Source organism: Ictidomys tridecemlineatus, chromosome X (genome assembly GCF_052094955.1).
Source record: "Ictidomys tridecemlineatus isolate mIctTri1 chromosome X, mIctTri1.hap1, whole genome shotgun sequence".
In the NCBI taxonomy this organism is placed as follows: domain Eukaryota; kingdom Metazoa; phylum Chordata; class Mammalia; order Rodentia; family Sciuridae; genus Ictidomys; species Ictidomys tridecemlineatus.
Window position 1 is genome coordinate 53,746,193 of NC_135493.1, and position 27,918 is coordinate 53,774,110.

The 27,918-nt window shown below is 33.3% G+C and overlaps 1 protein-coding gene across 15 annotated transcripts in view; it reads left to right on the forward strand.

Annotated features, from left to right (window-relative positions):
* The window catches only part of Diaph2 (diaphanous related formin 2), an 802,473-nt gene that overhangs the window by 36,193 nt on the left and 738,362 nt on the right, over window positions 1–27,918 (forward strand). For 14 of the 15 annotated variants that reach the window (XR_013431759.1, XR_013431758.1, XR_013431757.1 and 11 more), the window contains exons 2-3: window positions 12,514–12,546; window positions 15,254–15,430. Coding sequence is in view for 5 of the 15 variants with exons in the window: in XM_040283678.2 (XP_040139612.1) it covers window positions 12,514–12,546; window positions 15,254–15,430 (210 nt within the window). In the remaining 10 variants the exon portion in view is untranslated. The remainder of the gene's footprint in view (window positions 1–12,513; window positions 12,547–15,253; window positions 15,431–27,918) is intronic. The other variant, XM_040283680.2, reaches the window with a different exon arrangement.

Here is a 27,918-nt window from a genome sequence, read left to right on the forward strand (position 1 = left end):
TATTTATTTGACATGCTCCTTTCTAGCTGCAGCAGTATATGCCAACTAGGCAGGCTCTTAATGCCCCCAAATTGGTTTATTTCGGCTACACTTAAGACAAGTGACTGTATAGAAGTTTGCATTTCACTTCTGTGGGCTTTGAGCCTGATATGAACAAGTAAATAGCATAGGGCTGATCAATATACAGAGGCCATCTTTGCCTAATTTACGTAACATATCCCAAACTATATGAGATCCAGGCTCTACCTCAAGAAATTCATACTCTGTAGTGGGAAATTATATACTATGATAAATACTATAATTAAGGTTTGAAATAGGACCGTAGGAGTAATAAAAAAATACCAATTTTGTGGCATTTCCAGGTTCTTTAAAGCATACTGTAATCAGTAAAGCAGTCTGTGCTGCTGGCTCTTGGTGACTTCAGAATTTTAAACCTGTCACCCCTTTGATGTTTGTGAGTTACATGTTCATGTTTAGATACTACCTTGGTTTGGATCTACATATGGTCTCATTTCTGTATTTTTTGTGAACAAAATGCTTGTCTTAGCACATTCTATTATGGTATTAATAAAGAGGAAGAGGTCTTTAAATGCTTACTATTTAAAGCTCAGCTAGGCTGGTTGCTTATGTATAGTTTGTGAAATTTGAGGTATTCTGAGTTCAATTGCTATCTAAAAATGAATAGACTTTTCACTTGGTGGATCAAATTTGTTCTTAAGCTCTTGAACAAATTCAATGTAAGTGCTATAGAGGCAGTGTTTATGAAGGGATTTGGATCCCAGGACAATTTCTTTTAACAGAAAGGGTAAATTGCCCCGTTTCCCAGTTAAGACACCTAAGGAGGTTAATCTAGAGAGTTGTCTTCCTCTGTGTTATTCTTTGAACTCTTAAGCTGAAGTAAGTGGTTTCTCCTGTCCTCCAGCCTTGCCTACAAAAAAGAAAAATCAAGCTTTTTTAATACCCTGAGTCAGAATGTATATTTTCTACAGAAAATGTTTCAAAGGAGGACAGAGTTAGAATACTGCTTACTTGGGGTGTGGATCTGAAGTATTATAGGTTAAAAAAAATTTCAAAAGCTGATTTGGGAATTTGGTTGTCATTGAGAACTTTGGATATGTAGGAAAATGTAGTGACAGAACTAAGTTAACAAGCTGAATCTGGGCTATTTGTTAAGAACTTATTTAGTATTAATTCTAGTTTTTATACCATATTTCACTTTGTTTAGAATAAGAGCACCATTATTAGCAAATAGGATGGTACTTGAAGAGAAATCAATTTAGGAATTTTGTAAAAATCTTGGCTATCAAGCTGGCACTGGTACATTAATTTGGGGCTAGAGTTCCTGACAACAGAGCCAGAAAAATTCTATAAATGTTTAAGCACATCTGTATTTGTATTTCAGTGATCTACTGATGATAAATCATTCTGTCAGTTGCATAGTAACTTTTAAGTTCAACCTTCCTAATCCCTAATTTGCCAAAGTGTTATAAAACCAAACTGCTCAGCAGCGAGGAAAATAGAAACTTCGACAGACACTATTATAATAAATTTAGACCTTCTCAAATTTATGCTACAGAACTCAGACTTTCTGTTTCATCAAAGAGAATTTCTCATACAAACTGAGTGTTATTGGCAACATTAATATGGCTGAAGTATTATGTGCAGAGATGTACTCTATATTTTTTTGGTTTCAGGAGTTTCTATGAAAGGGCTTGATTTTGCTGGTCAGAAGCCTTTGTTGCCATCAGCAAAGTCCAAGAATTGTAAAAGAGGTTAATAGCCTCTTTATTTTCTTCTGACTTTATGCAAACTCTGATCTATATATTGACGTATAAGACTGGTGTTTTAAAATCTAGGTGAAAAGAAAAAAAAGTATGTTTTCTATCTCAAAATCTACAGACCAAGATATTTTGGTGATATTCTCTCTCTCTCTCTCTCTCTCTCTCTCTCTCTCTCTCTCTCTGTGTGTGTGTGTGTGTGTATGTATGTATGTATGTATGTGTGTGTGTGTGTGTGTATATATATATATATATATAATTTTTTTTCAAGAAGAAAATTTGAATTGTTTGCTTTGACCTGCACAGGTGTAAGGGTCATTGTGTTAGTTCTTTGGCAGGTACAGGGACCAGCTCATTTTTTCTTATATTGTAACTGATAGTGATTATATACTACACATGATGCTTCAAGAGCAAGTATACTTACTGATTTTTATTTGCAGTTCTTATTTATCTTCAGTTATTCAATAACTTAAAGGGTTCATTGTAAAAACAACAACAACACAGAATTAATGTAGAAGAAATTGAGGTCTATCCAAATAAACATTAATATAATTGTTACTTTGCCTAAAAACATAAAAAGTCAGAAAATTAGAACTACCTGTTAATTCATGATGATACAAGTCATAAAATACAGTGGCATGAATGACTTTTTTTTTTGATACTAGGGATTGAACCCAGGCCTGCTTAACAACTGAGCCACATCCTCAGCCGTTTTTATTTTTTATTTTGAGACAGGGTCTCACTCAGTTGCTTAGAGCCTTGTTAGTTCCTGAGGCTGGCATTGAACTTGCAATCCTCCTGTCTCAGCCTCCTGACCTACTAGGATTATGGGCATTTGCCACCGTGTTGGCTATGACATTTTTTTTTTCTGTAACATGTTTTCTGTTTACTTATTGACAGAGTTTCTGTTCCTATCCTGAGAAAGAATCCCTTAACCAAATTAAAACCAAGGTTTTTTGTTTTTGTTTTTAATTAAGGAATAGTATGGGACAGAAGCTTTTAGTAGAGTTGTTACTTCTCAGGATTTTTCCCAAAGTGGGAAAAGTGAATTTTGCATAATTTAATAATTTATTGTTAATACTATATTCTCTCTCAAACCCTTTGTAAGTTTTCTGAAAATAATCATTTTACCTATTATCATATATTTGTATTTTGCTTAAGTTTTAATGTTTTAAATATTTTTTAGAATATTTAGTTATTTTTAAGTTCGTCCTATATAAGTCCATATAGGCTGTTTTTATTTTTCATGGATAGAAGACCGCCTACTTTAAGTTTGGAAACCATTTTTCAGAGTTGTACCTTTGGAAACATGTTTTTCCAAGAGCTGAACAATTGCTATACAAATGAACTTTTAGACATGACTCATACCTGAATTGAGGATTGTTTGCAAATTCAGGAATAACAGTTAAAAGTACTGATATTGAAATTAACTTAAATTGTTGGTTGACTTTTGTGTATTTTTTCCCTACAAAAAGTATGTTATAATAATACCTTATTTACAACTCAGGTATAATTTTCAGTTTTAGGTGATTTAGGCTCTTGAATTTTTAAAGGAGTGAATCATTTTGTTTTGTCAGATTAATTTTGCAGCTACATCAGAAAACTAAATGATGTGGTTATTTATAAAAGCTACTTGAAGTACATACATGGCAAGTCATTGTGAGGTGAAGTATCTCCAGAGTGATAATCATAGCCATTTAGAGGTTATTTGTGTGTTGTGAAGATAGTAATCACAACAACAGATATTTAAATTACTCTATTTAATACAAACAACAATCACATGTCTGGTACATTGCTTCAATAACAAGTGTAATTTTAAACAAAATTACATATACTGTCTTCTGTGTTCCTATTACTACCATCAGTCTGAGCTCTTATCATCTCATAACTGGATCTCTCCCTTTTTCGCTCTGTCTCCCTCCTCCCCCGACAGCCCCATTCCATCAAGCATCACAGATTTGAGTTCTTTCTATAAAAAACCCTGAGGAGACTGGGGACTAAGAGAGATCCAGTCCTTACTACACTGAGTTTACAGTACAGCAGGAAAGGCCCATATAGATAGGTAAATATAATTTGATAATTGGAATGTGTTGCAAAGGGAGAGTTCAGGAACTATGGGAGTCTATAATAGCTCAAATGTAAAATTTGCTGAGAGTAGGAAGGATAAATAGCAGATGGACAGATAAAGAAGAAAGGAGGGTGGGAGTGGTGGGTAGGTCACACATAGCAGGGCAAAGAGCACATAGTATGGCCAAGATTGAAAAAGAGCTTGAATTCTAGCCAGATATGTCCTGATAAAGACTCTTACACTTAGATTTCTGAATGTAGATAGAGGTTATAGAGTTCTGGTGTAGTCAGCCTAAATGCTAATTCCAAATGTGTAATTTATTATCTTTGTGACTTAAAGCAAATGACTTAATGACTGTAAATCTTGGTTTTCTAAGGCAAAGCACAGGATAGTACATTCCTCTTTTTCCCCATATTTTTTATTGGTGCATTATAATTATACATAATTATGGGATCTATTGTTACATGTTTGAATACACATGATATAACAATATAATTCAGCCAGTATTCCTTACCAGTATATAATTAGCCAGTATTCCTTACTCTTTCCCTCCCCAGGGTGGCATATTCCTATACATAGCATTATTGTGAGGATTTAAATGAGGCAATACATGTAAAGCTCTTAGCATAATACCTTGCACATAGTAGATGCTCAGTAAATGGTAGCTATTGTTTAGAACAAATTTACTGATTTCTGGGAGCCTTCTCTTAGACCTTTGATTCTTCCTCTAATAAGTCCTGAACATTAGAGGTCCACAACCCTTTCCTGAAATTCTAAGTTCTGAAAATTCTGAAAACAGACTTTTATAGTTTAGCCACTAACTCTAACCTACTTGAGGATATTTATAGTTTTTATACATCCTTTTTGATGGAAAATTCATGTTTTACTGTTTAACTTGAATGCATTTGTGGCAGGTGCTACCCCAGATCTCATTGAGTGTGTTTTGTGATATATGCTACACATACCATAGTCCTTTCTCAACTGTGAAACATTCTGAATTCTAAAACACATCTGGCTTTAAGAGTTTCAGGGAAACATTGTGGTCCTGTGCTACTCAAAGTCAGCTTTCTAAAATGACACTTTCTTCGTGTCTTTCTGTGAATCCCAAAGTCCTAAGGACCCTCAGTAGTTGTCAAATTTAGTCTAGACTTCTCCTCCTAGGTGTCAAGACTGTCTGTAATCTGACCTCACCAATATATATTCAAAATTTATCCCCCTCTCTTCTTCCCTGAAACAAAATATTAATGTCATTCTTTTTGTTTGACATCTTCTCTTCTTTCCCTCTTTTTCTGCCCAGCAGTTAAAAGTACAGTTCTTATATAGTTTCTCAATGAAGCTAGATTTATCTGTTTCTTCTCTGAATTCTTATTGTACTTATATGAATTTATTCACCAAGTATTTGAATAGGTATTATGTGCCAGCTGTTGGTCTAATTATCAGAGAACAGAAAGTGAATAAAACAGTTAAGGCCTCTGTTGTGAGGGAACTTGTTTTCTACAACTCAGAATCCAAACAAGTGAATAATGAACAAGGTTATTTCATATAGTGGTTAATGCTTTGACATGAGAAGACAGGACAATGTGATAGTGCCAAGGGAGAGAGAGAAGTGACGTACCTTAGAACCTCATAATTTAGCATTCATTTAATTATCTATTTATTTTTATATGGTTAGTTTTCACTCCCTGGTTATGTTGTAAAAGCTTTAAATGAAGAATTGTACCTTACACTTCTATATGCCATAAAGTGCTAGTTGGTATTTGATTAATGTTTGGTTGATTCATTTGTCTTTTTGTTCAAACAGAGAAGATAGAAATTTATTTATTAAATATTAAGTGTATCTTGTTATGTACTGGGTACTATGCCAGGTTTATAAATATGAGTATTTGTGTAAAACTAACTTTCTTTTTCATTCCATTTTATTTCATTTTTTCAATTCATAGACTTAAGAAGAACTTTCATGTCCAAACATTTTTCTCCCTTTGCAATGGTTTAGTAAAAAACATACAAACACTACTTTGTATACCTTTAGAAGAAGCTACTACTCTTAAAAATCTGGATGATTCCTACAATTGGTTGTATTTAATTCAGGTACTGAGCAATTTCCTCTAATTCATTAGTGTGAACTTTTTAAAAGACCTAAGTGGCATACATTTCCTGAACTATTTACCCATAGTCCTGGAGTTGATCATTCTTGTTAAGCAGAAGAGATTGCTGGATTTCCCTATCATAGTCACCCCTCTTGAAGTTCAATATTGAAATTTATATAAGACAAGGCAGTTTATTTAAGATTGAGCATATATTGTTTTGACGGATTAACAAAATTAATCCAGTGATTTAACAGCTTATTGCATCATGAAGAAAACTGAAGCCCTGTACTGTGATGTCATATTTGATCCTTTGAACATAAATATTTTGTTTTTTATAAGATGCAAGAGCATGCCGGGAGGAAAAATCCCCAAAGGATGTTTTTGTGTGTCATTAAAGTGGTGAAAGTAATTTTGATTTGTATTAGCAAAGAACTCTGTTGGGTTAATTTTTGAGGCTTCTGATTTGACAGTGCTTCTGAGATGATGTGCTTATGGTTGCAAAAATATAGAAGTATTGCTCTACTAAAATGATGAAATGGATAGTTTGAGATGTTAAAAATAACAAACTAAGGTGGAGAATTGGATTGGGGCTTAATTAATGTCTGTGACTTCATCTTCTCACCTACTAGGCAAAATACTTCAGGGATAGGGCCATATCTTTAAATTCCCAGTGCCTAGCACACTGCTGATTGATCTGACATCTATTTGTAATTGCTAATGGGCATAGAGGACAGTAGTGCCTGAGATGATATATGGGTATCTGAAAATGACCCTTATTGTCAGAAAGTAGATGAAAGAGTGTTTGGGGATAATTTTAAATACAGGCAGTAAATATTTCAATGATTGTGAAAGCTAAAATTCGTTTTCCTCTAGTCATTCTTAGAACCAAACCTCTACATTGAACTTGCTTCTAAAAATCACATGATAGATATCTTTCTTGGTGAAAGATACAACTGAGCAGTGCTAAAGTAATGCATAGTTCTTTATAATAAAGTATTTGAATGCCTACACAGGAGTTCAGCTTGGTTACCAGATGGTTGAATGGCTTTCGATTGTCTTGATTGCTCTTACTGGTTTTTAAAGTCCATAGTTTAGGATCTGAAAAGTTGGAGGTAGACCTTTGAATAGTAAGTACTCCTTTTGTGACTGTCCCTGATCTGGATAGGTGTTGGGCAGGGATATAGTCCAGAGGAATCAAACCCTGGATCAATGGTTGATACTTCCTCGAAGTCTTTCTCACTTGGAATATGTTTGGAGGCTTTCTCAGAGCTCTCAGAATCTTTTTATTGTTATTGTTCTTTCTTTTCTCTGATCTTCAACTAAACTATAACCTCCAGGAGAAAAACATGTGTACCTTGTTTACCAATGTATTCCCAGCGCCCAGCATTGAACAGGTGCCTTGAAGATGCTCAAATATTTGTTTAGTTGAGCTAAAAGTGTTTTTTCTTTCCTGTGTCCTGTTGCCCCTGTTCTTGGAGAGCATGAAACTTAAAGCTGGGTAAATAATTGACCCTTCATCTTTGTTATAATGGCCAACTTATTGATTTTCTTTAAAAGAGAAGAAAATTGTCAAAGAGTGTGACTAAGTTTTTGAGTTGGTGATGAGACTTTTGAATTATATGCAATTTACTTGTCCAATTTCTGTGGTACTAGAGTAATTGCACAATGTTTATAAAACATTGTATTAGCATGTAACATTAGCCATAAGAGAGTTGAATCTTTACATCTTGCTGTTTTTGTTCATTTCTGGCTGATTGAGAAAATTAAAACTTAATTTTCTTGGAATAATGATCTCTCACATTGCAATAAGAACTACAGCATTAGAGTTTATAAGTAAGTCAGCCATTTCTCTTATTCTTAAGGGGTTGAGGCTCTAGAGTGATACTTTTATAATCATACAATACTCACATAATACTGTACTGTTATATTTAATATAGCTGATCATAAGTGAAGTTTAATAAACTCTGATTGTTTGACTAATGCACAATCTGATTGCTTTTCCAGAGTTGATTTTAATGAAAATATATGGTCACTATACTTATTGGTGCAATCTGCCCTTGTTGTAATGACTATTATCATTAGATTTGCATAATAAAAACTTACTAAAATGACTTTAATCAGTGCTTTTAATTCAAGGGTGTGATTCTAATAAAGATTTTGGGGGTCATTTTTTTCTTTTGGCTTGTAAATTTTTTTAACTCCATAGTAGCTCTATAGTTTGTATATAGGAGTAAAAATCCATGATGTTTACTTCTATGAGGTGTGAGGAAGAGATGCATACACCTATATAAATTTGGATAAAATTTGAGAGCTTATCCCTGAAGACTGTTATTGTAAATAAAAATGAATTATATTTTATTTATTATTTTTATGTGACACTGAGGATTTAACCCAGGGTCTCATGCATGTTAGGCAAGCATTCTACCACTGAGCTACACCTCAACCCTGATGATGTATTTTAATACAGCCATTTTTCACATGTGTCTCAAAGGTCAGTTCACATAAAAAATGACTGATTTAATCTTGTCAAAAAGCAGCTCTTTACAATTATCTGAAGTTCTTTCTTTTTGGTGGTGTTTTTGTTGCTATGATGGAGTCCTTTTGTACCTTTCTTTTTTTGACTTAGATTTAAAGAAAATTGTGTGGCAGAAATCTTTTCTGTTGCAGGTAATTTAATTAGAACTTTTACAGTGATTTCAATACATTTTTAATGCACAGTGGCCCAAAATCACCACTTCTGAAACTCAGTCTCTTCATATGTGCTTTAAGATTTTCCTCTTTTATAGACCATGTTTGTCTCTTTTCTCCCTAAAGTGTTACAAAGAAAAGTTCTAAATAATGTTATTATATTCATAAAATGATATTTATGAAAACATTTTTCATGAGGGAAATATATGAGAAAATATCCATAATTTAATATTATTAAATGTACACAATTATATATAGTGTGTGTGTATATATATATATATTTTTTTAAAGAAAATTATATATATATTATATATATATATATACACACACATACTATAGAGGAATGAAATGTATAAATCAAGAAATCAAAAGCAGAGTGTTTTTTTATGGTTCTCCATCACAAGTAATTGGGATAATTTTTTACATGAGTATAATTTCCTATGTGCCTTGGAGTATTCTATCACTCTTGAAAATGTGTTAGGAAAAAAATCTTTAAAATAAAGCACAATCCTCTTCCAGTATTATTTTTGATCAGGGTTCCAAATTTGGTTTATTTTTTTTTCACATTTGGTTTATTAAGAACTATATTTTAAATTCAAGGGCTCTAGAAATGGAGACATATCTAACAATATGAATATTTGAGATCAGAGGGAACATGGAGGTACAAACAGGAGGTACAAATAGGACTTCATGGAGCATGCATTGGGAAAAGGATTTAAATTTTTGTTTTATATAGCACAGGGGTCATGAAGGAAGAAGAATGTAGCCTTGGGCAAAATGCCTTATTTGGGAGATTACTCTTTATAGGTCATGGAGAGGCATTGAATATTTATGAATGGGAGCACGATAGTCATTTATAATCTTTAGTGCACATCAGCGTACCAAGTACTGCTTTAGGCATTAAGGGTATATCCCTAAACCAGACAGATGAAAAGTCCCTGACCTTGTGGAGTTCATATTTTTAGTGAGAAAAAGACAAAAGTTAATAATAAAGGAAATTACAAATTGTTTGACATGTTAAGTCCTATTGGAAAAAAGAAAAATAGCATGATAAAGCAGTTCAGGAGTGCCAGGAGTGTGTGGAGAGAGCACCATGGTTCCATTTCAGATAGGATGGGCAGAATAGCAGGGATTGAAGGAGTAAGTCATGGGAATAATGGAAAAGAGCCTTCCAGGCAGAGGGAAGAGCCAGTGCCTGTGGCTTATTGCCTGCCTGGGGAACAGTGAGGTGCTTTGTGTGGCTAGAGCTGGATGGATGAAGGGACTGCAGTGGGAGGTGAGGTCAGAGGGATCTGGGCAGTGTGCAGATCCACAGGGCCTCATAGGACATTTTAACAACTGGGATTTGTACTAGGAGGGGAAATAGACATTGCAGAATTTTGAACCAAAGAGTGACATGGTCTGACTTTGGATTTCACAGTATCACTTGGTCTGCAGTGTTCAAAATTAACTGTAGGAAAGCAAAAGTGGAAGCAGGAAGATAAGTTAGGAGGTTAATACAGGAATCTAAGAAAGAATTGATGGTGGCTTGAGTCAGATCTTTGTGAACTGTAGAAAGATGAGAGTGGGACTGGACAGCTAGCTGATTGGTTGTTGTGAATGAAGGAGAAGGGAGACACCAAGGTGACATGGAAGTGTTAGATGTAGAAAAGTGGAATGTAGGTTTTACCCCCATTTTTTAAATGAGAGTTTAGATCAGATTATCTCAAATTTTCTCCAACTCTTGGTAGTCAATACTGTGTGGCTTAATGTGGACACAAAGTATGTTAATTGCAAAAAAGAATAGTGAGGGACGGAGATGAAGACTCAGTCTCTTCCCTTAGGATCAGGTGGAAAAATTGCTAGCGATTTTTTTCTTATCTTTGTCTCCCATGATTAAATTGTCAACATGTATTCAATTGAGACACAGATTTGAAGCATTTCTGACATTTGTGCACCTTAGGGAATTTGACTAAAGCAAATCATATTTCCCTTTAATTTACATTCTTGCTTTGGAGACACAGGTGTGTTTATACTTTTTAGTTTACAACTCCAAAGGATGGGAAGAAAACAAAATAAAAATCTACTTGTAGAACTGTATAATCTATCTCAAAGTCCCAAGTGGAGAAGGCATCCATTCAGATGGTAGCAGAGTTACTTCAGGCAATTCTGATATGATGACACTTCTTTTTCTGACTTTGTGTTACAAGAAATCATGAAGCTCCTCATTGTGTATTAAAGTTTTCTGTAACTCACTAGAAAAACTAAAGAGAAAACTAAAAGAGTCCTATGGTGCTTTTATCTTTCTTAAAAATGGCTTCAATTCTCATATAAATAATCCCCCTCTTTTCTTTTTCTATGGCAATAGATTGGGGTTTGTGATGAAAATAAAGTATACAGGTTAGAAGTTTAGATTCCCTAGGGAATCAAAAGATCAAAAGTAGAAAAACAGGTATCCATATAATAGTATATTTGCCCCAGCTGATCTAGGGAAAGTTGAACTTTATAAAGCCACAGGTTTGGTGGTATTTGAAGACAGTTTCCTGAGATCCTGAGACCAAACAATTCTCACTTAAAACTCCTACTGGAATTCTCCTCACCATTGAGAAGACTGTTTTTCTTAGTAAAAAGGGGTGTGAACATGCATGATCAATATTAATTTGAAGAAATAAGTGTATGAAATGGGGCAGAAGGCTTAATTTTTTTGTCCTGGATATTGAACCCAAGTGTGCTTATCCACTGAGCCACATCCCAACCCCTTTGTATTTTTTATTTTGAGATAGATTTTGACTAGGTTGCTTATAGCCTTGCTAAGTTGCTGAGGCTGGCATCAAACCTGTGATCCTCCTGCCTTAGCCTTATGAGCCACTAGGATTATAAACATGTGCCACTGTGCCTGGCCCCCTAATGTACAATTTTTAAAAATCGGATGCTTTCCAATTACATCTCTTAATTGATGCTTCAATGTATAGTCCTGAATACTATAACAAAATTTCAGTTAAAATGGACCAACATATGGACCAGTCCCATAAAATTTTATCACCTTGTGATGTCATGGCCATGTTAATTTGTGTAGTACATTATTTGCGAGATGAAATCAGCATTCATTTTGTAGAACATATCCCCATCATTAAGCAATGCATGACTTTTTTTATTATAAGTGCACTCCAGTTGTGCATGGTGGTACTTTCCTGTAATCCCAGCGGCTCAGGATACTGAGACAAGGGAATCACATGTTTAATGCCAACCTTAGCAATGCCATAAGTAATTTAACAAGACCCTATCTCAAAAATAGCTGGGGATATAACTGGTTGGTAAAGCACCTGGGGTTCGATTCCAAGTATAACAACAAAAAAAAGATCTTGGGAGATTTTGAGAAATTGGCATATATTAACAGGATCACAAGATTCAGTTTTATTTATAATATTTATAAAGGTGTCCTTTAAGTATCCTTCAAATGTAACACTGAATTCTGAGACCAAACTGTTTCATTATTACTATTAAATGTGACATTTAGGATAAGTGTACATTTAGGATAGTGTACATTTAAAAAAAATAGATATGTTTAAAACATGATTATTCATTGAAAAACTTTGAAAAAACTTGCAAGACATATTATTTTGCTGTAGTTTTTTCTCATTTGGACACTGATATCTGATTCAGATTAGTGGCTTGGGATCCATATTTAAAGACAAAGAGATCACCACTTCCCCTAACCAAACCTTCATTTTAAATCTCTAAGCTGCTATTTTTCTTTTGTAAATGATGTATTGCTTATATATTAAACTTTCTACTTCTTTTTGACTATAGTTTATAAAATAAAAAATGAGAACCATTAACTTACTATTGTTGGATATGTGAATTTCTCTTATCTGACTGGTATTTCTTTTTTGTTTCTTTTTGGTTTTAATAGAACATTCAAATAAAAACTTTGGCAGATGATGTGGTAAGGTGGTCATAGCAGAATGTTATTACTTATGCATGTTGTTTTTTGAAATTAATATGTGTGGACATTAAAACATTGATATATATAAGATGAAGTGGGTCTTTACATAGAATAGAATAATTGTTAATAAAATGACTTCTCATTTTTGAACATTAACACAAAGAATTGTGTGAAATTTCAACAAAATTTTGTTGTCAACCTGATATATACTGTAGCCAAATTTTTTTTTTAAATTCTGTGTTTATGTCTGGATTTTGAGAAACACAGATGTTTCCTTTTCCTATAGCCAAATCAATTGTGAATATATTAAGCATTAATATTAGAGGAAATTAATTTGAAATAGAAAAAAAATTAAGTTTAATATGTTACACATGTACTGTTAAATTTAAAAACCTTAAATATTTCTAAGCAGAGTCTATCATAGTAAAATTTATTAAAAGTTATGTGCTCAAAATTCAATTATGCCCTTTTATAGCTAAACTTTAAAAAATGGTATTGTAAGCAATGTCATTTTTTCTGTGTGAAATTACCTATCTATAAATTATGTAGAATAGTGTTGGCACTCTATGGAGATGAAAGTGTGTGGCTTGACTTGATTTTCTTACCAGGACACAGATGAAATCAAAAGCCAAATTTTCAAGATAAAAATGAAGGACATAGTGAAAGATCAAATTTACATGTTAGCAATGGTGCTAATACTGCAAGAGTAAATATTAAGTCATATGAAGGAATGGAAGACAGATATGTTAATTTATTGTCAATTGCATATTTCAGTGCTTTCATGTCCACCATATCTTTTACTGACATTTGAGTGTTATAAATATACTCAGCTTATTTGGGATTACTTAATTTTTTTTTCTGGAATTGTGTGAAGACAGACTACAAATCTAAACCAAATTAATTTCCCTCAAAGAGTTAAAACACAATTGAGAATAGAGTTCCGGATAATGCAAAGAATAAATTATATGTTATGATGAAGACTAATAGGAACCAGGGGCTTATGAATTTAGGTGAGTCACTTTTCCTGTGAAATGAGGGAATTGGTCTAGATGATTTTTCTTGTTCTTCCCAGCTCTAAAATATTGTACTTTATATAATCTCTTTGTAAGCAACCATGCACTCAAATCATTTTTTGTAATCCTCAATAAGCTGCTTAAAACTGTTCATATTTCTTTCAAAGTACACCTTTTATTTAAAAAAGGTATTCTTTGAATTAATAAAACGAAAGACATGTTCTTTTAATAAGGTCAACATGCTTTTATACCAGCTGGGTTAATAACATCTGTGATGCTTTTTGTATCATTGAGGTAATGTATAAGGACCCTTTTCAACATGGCAGTGAACGTGCATCGTTCTCATATCTAACAGGTCTGCTTGTGTAATGTGAGCTGATGATATGCATGTGCTTCCTAACAGAAACCCGAATAAAACTGAGTTACATTCAGTTTTATGTACATTACTAATTTTTGATGTCTAATGTTTTGCAGTCTAAAATAGAGTGGCCTGTTTACATGTAATTGAAGTAATTAACTCACTTTATTTGAAAGAGCAAGCTAATTATTAGAGATTGTACATGGAATCAATGGTTCAAAGTCAATATCCATAAAATAGTGAGTTCTTCATAATTGTATTTATAGGAAAAAGATATTTCTGTTTGTTATAGTTCCAGTAAATGGAAAAAATGGTGTTTTTATTTTTGTCTTGCTTTTGCCCCATGTTTTAGGAAATAAAAAGTTGGAGGAATATAATAATAATAGTAATAACAACAATAATAAATAGTAGCTAAGCATGTTTAGCATATTATTTAAATCTCACAATAACACTGTGGTGTAGGTCATATCCTGTTTTTAAGAGGAAAACATATCCCTGTTTTTAAGAGGAAACAGACATAGTGAGACCAAGAAGCTCTTACTGGATTATTCAGTCAGTGAATGGCAGTCTGAATTTGGACCTAGGTCGTTTGGTTTCAGAGTCCATGCTTATTCAACTGCTACATTGACAGATTATTGATATATACTTGACACAACTTTTGTACTTCTTTTTTGTGATGCTGGGGTTCGAATCCACAGTCTTGCACTCTCTCGGAAAGTGCTCTATCACTGAGTTGCATACCCAGTCCATTTTTTGCATGAATTATTGCCATAATTTTCCCTTAGAATTGAGTACCCACAGTTCTCTTCATTTTCTTTCTTTCCTTTTTTATTCATAGTTCTAAACTTGCCACTAAAGACATATTCTTCCTGAAATAACCACAGAATTTTGATTACTGGGGATTGAACCCAAGGGCAATTTATCACTGAGCTACATCACCAGTCTGTTTTAAAATTGTATTTTTTTTTAAATTTTGAGACAGAGTCTTACTAAATTGCTGAGGCTGGCCTTGTACTTGTGATTCTCCTGCCTCAGCCTCCTGGAGTCACACTTGTCTCTGAGACTTCTTTAACCTACTTGTGCAAAATAGAAATGGCAAGAGACTTAAGTTTTACTTTTGAGGAATACTTTTCACCCTCAGACTTCTAAAGTTGAAGAGCTACTTCAAGGTTTCAAAATAGTACAATCTCTAACTGGAGCTTGCTGCTTAAAATAACATTTTATCAAGAGACAATAATAATACATATTATACTAAGTGCCATTTTGATATTTCAGTTCTTTATGTTCATGGGTCTCGATCTTTTTCTTAGGGCTTTTTATCTTTTTCTGTTTGCAGCGTGACCGAATTACAAGTTTTAGAAAATCTACGGTCAAGAAAGAAAAACCTCTTATTCAACATCCTATTGATTCCCAAGTTGCAATGAGTGAGTTTCCAGCAGCTCAGCCATTATATGATGAACGATCTTTGAATTTGTCAGAAAAGGAAGTACTGGATCTCTTTGAAAAAATGATGGTAAGTTAGACCTAATTTTGTTGTAGTTTTAAAATGTGTGTGTCAAGAATAGCACTGGATTTTAGGTACATGTGTTTGTGTAAACTGTTTATATCATGTATAGCACAGACCAGAAACTCATTGATACAACAGAACTATTTGCACAAGTATCTGTTTTTTGAGCTAAAACATCCTTGCCTATCTCTTCCACTGTGAGCTCCCAGAAGCAGGGATAGTTTGACTTACCTTTGTCCTCTAGTATTTACTAGTTTCCAGCACATCAGTCAATTTTTCGTTTACTGATTTGTATGCTTCTTTCCATAAAGCAAAATAAGTCTTAAGTCCACAGGGTTTCTTGTTGGTATAGGAAATGGAGTTGAAAGAACAAAGGGTAAAAATAAAAACAGAAAACCAAAACAAATCAAAAAACAAACAGTAAAAGGAAAGAGAAATTAATTCAGTCAAGTTTGTTCTATTGGCAAGGTATACCACTTATATTTTAAAATATATTTCTTATGTTTTCTAGTTTATTATCATAATTATTTCTTATATTAGATAATAAACATAATAATTTGATTATTCAGCAGTCAATGGAAGGACAAGGGAGAAATGAGGCATTGGGCCATATTACATTGGTTAGCCTCACCAGAGAAGAACTGGAGCTCCAAATCCATGGTTCATTATTTTAAATTTCTGTCTCATTTATCAGTGTAAATTCTATATAAACAACTTTATAACATTTGTAAGCATTTCCTTCCTTTATCTAATAAGCCCTATTCTTCTTTAGTTGCTAGTATTTTCTGATTACCTAGATGTTCCTCAGTTTACCACTCTGTTGTCCTATCTTAATTTTAAAAAATGGTGGAAAAAAAACAAAAATAGAAACAGTTCTCAAGACTCTTTATTAGCACGTTAATCTTTTTAAGTCTTCTTTCTTCATTCAAAAATAATTCTTGCAGCTTTAATCTGCTGATCCTTTTGTTTACTACTTTTTGCAACATTAGAGTTTATCAGTGGCCTTGCCATACTCCAGTTGTCTTAAGCTCACCACTGTGGGACCATTTTCTACTCCATTCATTTTTCTTAGTCACTCTTAATTGCTTACCAAATCCCATTGGTTCTACTTTTATAATAACTCTGACATCTGTGTGTCCTCAGTTGTCCTCTAGCTGTTCTTGCCCTAGTTTAGATAATCTTCCTCTTGTGTTTTTTGTAGCCACTAAGATGGCCTTTTAACTGGTCTTCCTCCCATCTTCCAGGTTTTGCCTATTCTAATCCAGTGTTGCCCTATTTATAATTCTGAAAGAGGGCTGAGGTCTTAGCTGAGTGGGTAGAGCGCTTGCCTCATACATGTGAGGCACTGGGTTTGTTCCTCAGCACCACATAAAAATAAATAAAATATTTGGCTGGGGATGTGGCTCAAGTGGTAGCGTACTCTCCTGGCATACGCGCGGCCCTGGGTTCAATCCTCAGCACCACATACAATAAAACAAAGATGCTGTGTCTGCCGAAAACTAAACAATAAATATTAAAAAAATTCTCTCTCTCTCTCTTTTAAAAAAAATAAAATAAAGGTATTGTGTCCTTCCTCAACTAAAAAATATATATAAAAAATTCTGAAAGAGATGCCTTTTCCAAAGCCCCTTATGTTTTCAGATGATCATTTTATATGTACCTATTCCATTCCCTCAACTATGCTCCTTGGTGACTATTTCCCATTTTTGCTGCTTAAACCTTTGAACTATTCCCCATCTTTATTTTTTCCTGATGCCCTTGTTGCTTAGCAAGTAAACTGAAGGAACCAGAAGAGAACATCCATAGACTTTTACCACCACAGCTGCCTACCTTTTAGGATCTGTACTCAAGTAGTCTGCCTTGCTTCTTGTCATCATAGATGAACTTTTCATGTCTCTGTCCTTCTACTTGTTCCATCCCATTCCCTTTTATTTACTCATAATTTACTTTATGTTTCAGTGACCTTCTCCTCTCTTTTCTACAATTCCCATCAGCATACAAACATGCTGTCCCTTCTTATAAAACATTCCCTCTATCTCTGTTGCCAGCTACCTCCCTATTTATTCACTTTACTTTGAAATGAAGTTTCTCACAATAGTTTTACTTATATGCACTGTTTTCAATTCCTCTCTTTTCACTTTCTCTTCTGAAGTCATTCCAACTATGCTCATCTTCTACCATTTCACCAAAACTGCCACTATAATGTCAACAGAGATCTTCATGCTGCTAAATCCCATGGTAAGTTCTTAGTTCTCATCTTAATTGACACATCAGGAGCATTTGATTCAGTTGATCAATCTCTCCCTGTTTGAAGCACATTTTTTCCCTCAACACACATTTGTTTTCCTACTACCTCTCAGGCTTCTCCTTTTCAGTCTTTCTTTATGATCCCTTTTTATGTCTTTAACCTGTAAATATTGGCTCAGGGATCAGTTCTTGGACATCTTTTCTCTATCTCTACTCTATCTTCAATCTTTGATGATAGCAACCAGTTATATGTCTTTTGAATTTCATTTGTATGCTCATAATTCTCAATTTTTCTCCACCATAGTCCACAACTCCAGACTCATATGTCTAACTTTGTAATGAACATCTCTCTTGGATGTTCAAAAGATCTCTCAAAATAATAGCCAAAACAGAACTGCTGATATTCCTCTCCAAATCTTCTCTAAAATTCTTCCCCTCATTTTTGGGGGGGTACTGAGGATTGAACTCAGGAGCTCTTGACCACTGAGCCATATCTCCAGCTCTATTTTGTATTATATTTAGAGAAAATGGTATCACTGAGTTGTTTAGTGCCTTGATAAGTTGCTGAGGCTGGCTTTGAACTGGAGATCCTCCTGTTTCAGCCTCCTGAGCTGCTGGGATTACAGGTGTGTGCCACTGGGCCTGGCTAAAATTCTTCTGCCTTACAGTTGACAGTATGTCCATCTATCTACACAGGTCCCAAACAGGGTATCCTTTATTCCTCTCTCACATTCGACATTCAGGCTTTTAGGAAATTCCATTGTCTCTCCTTTCAAAGTAAGGAACTTACAACATCTGACCATTTCTTACCACCTCTATTGGTACCATATTTTTTGAAATCTCATCTGGATTGCTACAACAGTGGTAGGACTATTAGGATTACTACAATTCCTAACTGGTCACTCTGCCTCCATCTTTGATCCTCTATAATATAATCTCAATAGAAAAAATATTCATTTAAAGCATGAACATCATATAACTTGGCTCCTAAATCTTTATCAGGGCTCTTTGTTCCACTTAGTGTAAGAAAGGCCATTGTGGGGCTAGGGCTGTAGCTTAGTGGTAGAGCACTTGCATAGCATGTGTGTGTGTGAGGTACAGTGGGTTCGATCCTTAGCACCACATAAAAAATGAAACAAAGACATGGTGTCCTAACTACAATACAAAAACAATTTTAAAAAAGTTTATTTAATCCTCCCATCCCCACCCCAGCATATTATGGATCAGCATTCTTAATCTGAGAAATCATTCTGCATTTGGATTTTTGGGATTGACTAATTTCACTTAGCATTATCTTCTCTAACTCCATCCATTTACCTGCAAATGCCATGATTTTATTCTCTTTTAATGTGAGTAGTATTCCATTGTGTATATATACCACATTTTGTTTATCCATTCATCTCCTGAAGGGCACCTATGTTGGTTCTACAATTTAGCTATTGTGAATTGTGCTGCTATAAACACTGATGTGGCTGTGTCCCTATAGTATGCTGTTTTTAAGTCCTTTGGGTATAGACCTAGGAGAGGGATAGCTGGGTCAGAAGACACCAAGGATATGACTCTACTTTGTGTACAACCAGAGATATGAAAAAGCGTGTTCTATATGTGTAATATAAATTGTAATGCATTCTGTTGTCATATATAATAAAATTTAAGAATAAATAGATTAATTAATTTAAAAAAGTCTGTGCAGAAAAGAAAAAAATAAAGGCCATGGTACATACAATAGCTTATAAAGCACTATATGATTTTGTCCTTCCTTTTACCTCTTTGATATCTTCTTCTACTCTCCTCTCTTGCTCACTCTGATTAAGTTCCACTTATGGCTTTGATGTGATTGTAACCCTAAGCAACAGTGAATCCTGGTCATTTTTAATTTGTGTGCAGTATTGTGTTTTAAATGTTCATTCTAATGTCTCATCAGAAAATTGCCATTTTCCTCTATAAATGTGGAATATTTTCAAAATGATTTGCTTGTTGGGTTTATAAATGTGATGTAAAGAAGTGTACAACTTGGTGCCACATTTTCCCTATGGGAATTTTTCTTTTCATGGAAATTTGGGAATAAGATATCAAGAAAAGATATCTTTCAGGTACTGTCATATTGTGTTATACTTTAATTTGTTGGAGCTCATTAATGTTATCATCAACCATATACTCACATATTATAAACTTGTATATTGGCTAAAAACTTATTTATAGTCAGTAGTGGGATTGCTGGATCATGTGGTAGTTTTATTTTAAAAATTTTAGGACTCTCCATACTATTTTCTATAATAGCTGTACTAATTAACATTTTCATTAACAGTGTATAGGGGGTTCCCTTTTTTCCCACATTCTTGCCAACACTTTTTATCTTTTGTCTTTTCCATAGTAGCTATTCTAACATGTGTGAGATTATTATATCTATTTGTAATTTTATAGTTTCCATTATGTTAAATGAGGCAGGTCAAGCACAGAAAAACAAATATTAGGATTTCACAAATATATGGAGATTAAAAATGATGATCTCATAGAAATAGAGGGTAGAATGGTGATTACCAGGGTTTGGGGTAGTTGGCGAGGGATTGGGGAGATGTTGGTAAGAGGATACAAAGTTTTAGTTTAGAAAAATAAGTTCAAGAGGTCTATTGAACAATATGGTGATTATAATTGATAATCTATTGTATTTGTGAAAAAAGCTAAGATTAGATGAAAGTGTTCTCAACACAAAATTGATAGCTGTATGAGGTAATGCATATGGTAATTAGCTGGATTTGGTCATTGACATACATCATGACATACAGTTTTGTCAATTAAGCCTTATTTATACATAAATGAATAAAGATAAAATCAAATACATAGTTTTTGAATATATATTATTTTCATAATAAATAAATATTATAAAGGTCTGTAACAAACATTCCCTCCCATTCTCCAATAAGTTTCATTATTTCTTCAATTGCTAATATTTCCTGATCACCTAGATTCCCTCAGTTTATCATTGTTGTTCTATTTTAATTGCCAAAACAGTGATGACAATAATAGCCAAAACAGAAACATTCATTATTTATTAATGAATATATTATTTTAAATAATATGATAACAGGAGTTGGATATCAAGAAATATGCTGTGATTTAAAGTTAACAACCAAAAGATTAAAGGAAAGATTTTAAGGATTGTATCTCTTCTTTGAGAAAAGTCTACTTGAACATTATGTATATGAGGTATTATTTTTAGTTTGAAAATCATTGATTTACAGTGAAAAAGTTATTTTATGAATAAGCATAGTTTTTGTTTACTTATGACCCAGGCATGTAACTAAACAGTTTGCATGTATTATTTCAGTTGATCCTTATGACAGTGCCACAAAGTAGGTAACATTGTTATCCTCCCTTTTCAAATAAGGGAATTGAGGCTTAGAGAGAGGCTTAGAAAACTGGTTCTGTAAATTGCCTAATAGCTGAGCTGGAACTCAAATCTAAACCATTGGCATTTTTATAACATCTACATTTAATAGTGTTTTATTTAAGCTACATATAAAATTGATATGTTTTTCTTGCATACATACTGTGTGGAAATAAAAAGCAATTCACAGGTACATTGAGTGGTAGGTAAAGCCAGCCTGGGGTAGATTATTTCCTACTGATGATATAAAGTTATCTGTAATCGCTTTTTACAGAGCATCAATTGAAAAGAAAGAGGCCAACAATCTAGTAATGGAAAACTGATAAAATGTCATTATCACAGTTGATTGGTAGAAGGCACTTAAGTCATTTTGTTTCTAAAACACAGAAGTAGATTTTTAGATACAAAATTTCCCCTTTTGATTTCATTCCTGTAGGTGTCCTTCCTTCTGCAAACAATGTAAAAGATGTTCTTGTCCTATTTGATGGCAACCTTGCTTCTCTTGAGGTTACCCTTTATTGTGCTGTTCCTGTTGATTGCCTTTTTTAGACTTTAGAGAACCATCATACAATGTTTAGACCATTTGGCCTAAATACTATTCCATGTTTTAGCATAACATGCTCTGAGATGTAAAACATTTTAAATAATTGGATCAAATAGCAGGATATTATACAGAATAACAATGTATGAGATGCTTGAAAAAGAAATAAATTATCTTAAAATTACTGATACAGTTTATAATTTGGAATTTCTGGATAATGATATGTTTTCATGAAAGTTGCTGAAAAAAATTAATGAAAAACAATATTCAAATATAACTATCTTACTCTGATCATTGAATCTCTTGTTGAATGAAGAGTATAACTACCAACAATAGTTCTTGTACATGGCTGTGTCTGAAATTAACTGCAGGATGGAAGTTTTAAAGAACATAACTATTTTATTTAATTAGTAATACCTCATTTTAAAAATCACTTGATTCTTTATACTTAAGGAAAATTCTGAAATGAATCCAGTTAAGTGGCTCAGTTTCACTTTACTGATGTCTTAGTACATTACTAATGTTCCATTGACTCTGACATCTGTTCCATGCATTGATAAATCACTTCATATTGTGGATACTCAATGAAGCAATTATAGACAGACTTTCTGAGTAATGGTACCAATGGTCATTGCTGACAGATTTAAAGCCCCAAATCTGAGATTTTTTAGGTGATTATTTATTTTACAGAACACTGGCTTCTTAGTAAACAATGTGCCACCTTTAGTTTGTAAACTGAATTTTGTGCTTAGAGTATGGTCACCAACAATTGTTTGAAAATTGAGAAATGGTTCTTATATTAAAGCTTTCAGCAGCGCATGGTGACACATGCCAGTAATCCCCGCAACTGAGACTGGAGGATTGCAAGTTCAAAGCAGTCTCAGCAATTTAGTGAGGCCCTAAGCAACTTAGTGAGACTCAAAAATAATAAAAATGTTCTGTGGATGTAGCTCACTGGGAAAATGCCCCTGGGTTAAATCCCTGGTATCAAAACAAAAACAAAAATAAGACAAAACAAAAACAAAAAAATAAGACAAAACAAAACAAAAAATAAGACAAAACAAAACAAAAAACAAAAGACAACTTTCAAGAATTCAAATATATCATTGTTTTTATATGGTTGATATAATTACCTGCATGGAGTATATTATACTTTTATAGGGTCCTACTCCCTTCTTCCCAGAGTCACGTTTTCAAATCTTCACCAGTGGGTAAAGTTATCAGGAAGAAAACAATACTGCTTCAAAATTATTGATTTAGTAACTTTCAAAGGTGACTGAACTATAGTGGTATTACACATAATTTGTAACCCCAAACTTAAATTAAATGAAGTTCATATTTTTAACCTTTCTCATGTTAACCAGAAATATTCTGTATTGCCCTTAATTAAGATTGAAATAAATCTCTCCACTGTTCACTTTAAATCTAAGAAAATTAATAAAATGCTGCATTTTATAGTGATTCAGCATTTAAAGTTTTAATAGCTTTGAGCTTCCCAAGAATAACTGAACTTTGTATACTGAATATACTGCTTGGGAAATTTTAAACATTTAATAGTAAATAAACATTTAATAAGTTTATTTTTATACAAACAGAATCAAGGCAGAGTCCTTTGTTTTTTGGGAGGGAGTATGGAGGAGGTGTTTCCATTTAAACATTAAAAATATAAACACAAAAAAACTTCTTGGGAGTTCAAGTTGGAATTTGATTTGTATTAGCTAACACAAGGGTGTGGTCTATCAGTGGAGGTACCTAGGTTTCGTTGGCAACATTGGATTCATATAGAAATGTCAGTAAGGACTGTGTTCTAATACAGGTAATTAAATAGTTTTTTCTTATGCAAGTGGATAAGGCTAGAAATGATTTGTGATTTCTAGGCAATTTCATTTAATATCTACTTAGTAAAGATAATTTTTCATAGGTGAATACACATGAAATTTCATGTTTTAAACTTTTGTGGCAGTGCTGGGGATGGAAAGTAGGTTCTCATGCATGCTAGGCAAGTGCTCTACCTCTGAGTTATATTCCTGTTCTTACATGTTTTTCTATTCAGTGATTTATATTAATGCACTGTGCATTTTTCAACAATTTTAGTATAATTATATGCACTAAATGCCAAATTATCCACTATTCCATCTGTTAGAACTCTCATAAATAATCTCAAGGTTTTTAACTTTTGTTCTCTCAATTTTCCCTTTTCTTTGGATACCAGGTGTTGTACTTTAACCCAAGTATACTTGTTCTCTCTTGACTGTTATTACAGGTTTCTTTTTAATCCAACACTAGTCTTGTAGAAGTTGGTTAGCTTGGATAAGAACCTTTTAGTGCTTTGAGCATAAGTACTTTTAATTAACTGTTAAACTACCGTAAACTAAATTATAGTAAACTAGGTCTTAGAGTCTATAATCAGCCATAGAAATAGCTGTCAAAAATGATCAGATTCTCAGAAATTGTCTAGATGGCATAATTTCCACTGGTTACATTTACATATCTAGTATCCTTACTTCATATTATTAGACTGTTGTAATGCCAGCATTATTCTGGACAGTGTATTTTATTTTCTCATACAGACTTTTAAGAAAAAATAAGAAGGAGCAAAACTTATCCAGAAAACAGATTTAAAAGGTAACTAAATATGACTCAATTTTAAATTTCTTTACCAAGTTTGTTCCTCATCAAAGGTCTACAGCTGAGGGGATAGTAGAATAGGAGTTCTAGGAAGAGGAATTCAAAGAAGTATGTTTGAAAATTTACTGTCACTGGTAAACACAAATTCACTGCCTGTGTTGTATGTTTATATATAGAAATATTTTTTAAAAATACTTCTGTTTTAAAAGTTCCTGCCAATATTTATTGCTATAAATGCATTTCAGTAACCATTTATTGATATGTGTAGTGTGCTAGGTAGTGCTGGAGTTATAAAGATGAATACAATATCTCCCTTTCCCTTAGAGAGCTCGGAGTTTAGTCAGGGAGACAAGTAAACAAATGATTTCTGTAATACTAGAATAGCTATGAATAGGTTACTTTGGTGGGTACGTAATACTATGCAAGGGCTCAGGAAGGAAGCAGAGAAAATCTAAACAAACTGAAACTGAGTGTCACTTTTGAATTATCAATCTTAATTGGGGCATAAAAATGTTCTTATAGTGTGAACAATTTAGTTTGTCAAAGTCCAAGACCTTCTATAAGCAACTTATTTTTAATTTTATTTTGTGGTGTTACAGATTGAATCTAAACCCTGTGTGTGCGTGCTATGCAAGAGCTCTACCACTGAGCTCCATCCCCAGCTCTAGGTACTGTTTCAAGTTCTGAAGAGTTCAAAGAAAATCCCTACTTTTAAGTAGCTCTTGTTATGATGAAAGGGGTGACATATAGAAGCATAGGTGGGTGGAATTATAAAGAAGAAAAAGCAAAGGCAAGTTTCCATGTCATGCTAAAGTTTATTTGATGGCTTTCTGCCAAATGCCAGACACTTTGCTAGTCATAGAGGATGTAAAGATGCCAAAGATATTATTGCTGCCACAAGGGTTTTATTTTGTTTGGCCTACAAGCTAAGAATGGTTTTTATATTTTTAAGTGATTAGCAAAAAAAGAAAACTGTTTATGAGCCCATGAAAATTATGTGAATTTCAGTAGTCCACAAAAAGATTTTGTTGAATGCAACCACATCCATTTGTTTATGCATTTTCTACGGTTCCTTTGTGCTACTGTAGAATTGAGAACAAAGACAAAGATTATATAAATTGTAGATCCTAAAACATTTACTATCTAGAGATTTACCCCAAAACTGACCTAGTCTCTGGACTAGTGCATTAGTCTCTAAACCTTTTGATTTCTTACCCCATGGTGGGGGATTTGTTTTCGTGTGTGTGTGTGTGTGTGTGTATATGTGTGTGTATAGACTTTAAAAATATAGATATTGGGCTGGGGATGTGGTTCAAGCGGTAGCATGATCGCCTGGCATGCGTGGGGCACTAGGTTCGATCCTCAGTACCACATAAAAATAAAAAAAATAAAGATAATGTGTCCACCAAAAACTAAAAAATAAATATTAAAAAGTTCTCTCTCTCTTTAAAAAAATATAGATATGTATACACACATACATATATAAAATTCATTATATATATATATATATATATATAATGTGTGTGTATATACACACACATTTGAGTAAGTAACCACAGTATTTTAAACTATATACATATGCATATACTAATATCATTTACATTATAAAATGTAGACATAGTAAAGTGTGAGAAACATGAAATGAACAAGATTTTAAAAAATGCTTGAAAATGAGTTTTTTTAATCATACAAAAGCCTTTGCTGTCATGGTAAATAACGTTTTAGTGAGAGCAGTGTCAATGTGTCATTATTTTTTATGTCTTGCTTAAAAACAGGCAGCAATTAGAAGGTTTAGTTCCAAGATCATTTTATTTTGATATTTGACTTAATGTCTTTCATAGTTGAACATAAATCTGACAAAGATACGTAGATCTGAATAGAGCAAGTACATAGTTAGCAACACTTATTAAATCATAGTATTAACTTTCATCAGTCCAATTCATGAATCAAGTAAATGTTTCCTGCTGAACAGTGACTAGTAAATTTCCTTCTTTGTTGATGATAGTTTCTCTTACAATGAATCTGGAGTGTTGCATTTTTATGTTTTTAAATAAATGGGTTTAAAATGGGTTTTAGTGAACAAACTTGTGTCTTCCACAAATGTCATGAGAGAAATGGGCTCTTTCCATTTTTTCTTCCTTGTCTTTAATCTGTAGAACCTTATCTTCATGTTTATCTATTCGTTCCTGCTTCAGACAATATATCCAACACCAGGAAGAAAGAGGAAGCAAGGGTGGAGGTGACTGATCTGGGAAGGGGGATGGTTTCCTTGTCAATGTGTGTCTTTTTCAGTGAAGTTTGTTGAGAGAAGTTATTTTCTTATTATCTTTTTTTGTGTGAATGAAAAACGCCTAAGTCATGCTAAATTTCAGTGGTTTTAAATGGCTTTGAGATAACCAGAGATATCTTTTGTAAGGTACAAAATGTTTTCATGTTCCTTTCCTGTCTCATTTCAAAATATTGTAGATATTCTATTGTATTTGAAATACCTTGGTTATTTTAAAAGATTTTTTTTTTAAAGAGCTACACAAAGGCGGAGGGAGGGTAGGGAGTGTGCATGGGGGCAGGAAAGATGGTGGAATGAGATGGACATCATTACCCTAGGTACATGTATGACTGCACATATGGTGTGATGCTACATCATGTACAACCATAGAAATGTAAAGTTGTGCTGCACTTGTGTACAATTAATCAGAATGCATTCTGCTATCATATGTACCTAATTAAAATAAATAAAAAAATATATTTTTTTTAAAAAGAGCTACAATCTTGACTGTGTAGCATTCGTATTCTTTAAAATTCTGGCTTGAATTTCACAAGTTGGGCTACCTTATTCAAGAATCCTGCCCACTTATACTTTCCATAAAATTTCTTTTGTTAAAGAATAATTAAGTTTGGAAGTATGTTTTCTCTGTTACATTGTCCTATCAGTGACTCAAAAGTGGTTTATTTATTCCATTATTGAAACAATTTAGCAGATACGGTAAGCTGTTAAAACAACCCTGTATTTTCACCCAGCTATGTGGCAAGCCTCCCACATCAAGTAATTTTTCTAATGCTTGCTTTAGCAAATTTTCAGCAATGATTTCTATGTGTCTTCTGACAGTATTTGCTGACAACGGATGTATTTTAGTTGACTGCTATGCTGTTTTGCATGTATTATTTCATTTGCTTTTACCAAGTGTTTCCTCCATGCCATGGGACCTTTTGTCTTTTGCTATTAAAGAAAGAAAATTCCAAAGAAGCTTCTAAGCATGTGTCATTAAGTTTATATGGTATCAATAAGGTGCTTGATTATCACATGATTCTAATTATTGCTAAGAAAATTGAAGAAGTTTTATTCATGCTCTGGATGCTTGGATTTTAAATAGCCTGCTAATTTGAGGTGGCTGTATACCATTATTAGCTAACATTTTAAAGTATAATATGTACACAAAGTGAGGGTTATCACAGGTGATTGATATGCATCCATATTTTAAGTAGTTACCTTAATAATGTCAGTCTTGTGGGTGTGCAGTTTATTAGCCTTAGATTTTTGTTATTTTTACTGTGATAAAAGAATAAGAATTATGAGTAGGAGAAATAGCAGTATAACATTTTCTTGTTCCCTTGTACTTGCATTATTGGTATTACTATCTTCAGTCTGTTGTCTTTGTAGGAATCATTTATAGCTATTTTTTCATATCTTGA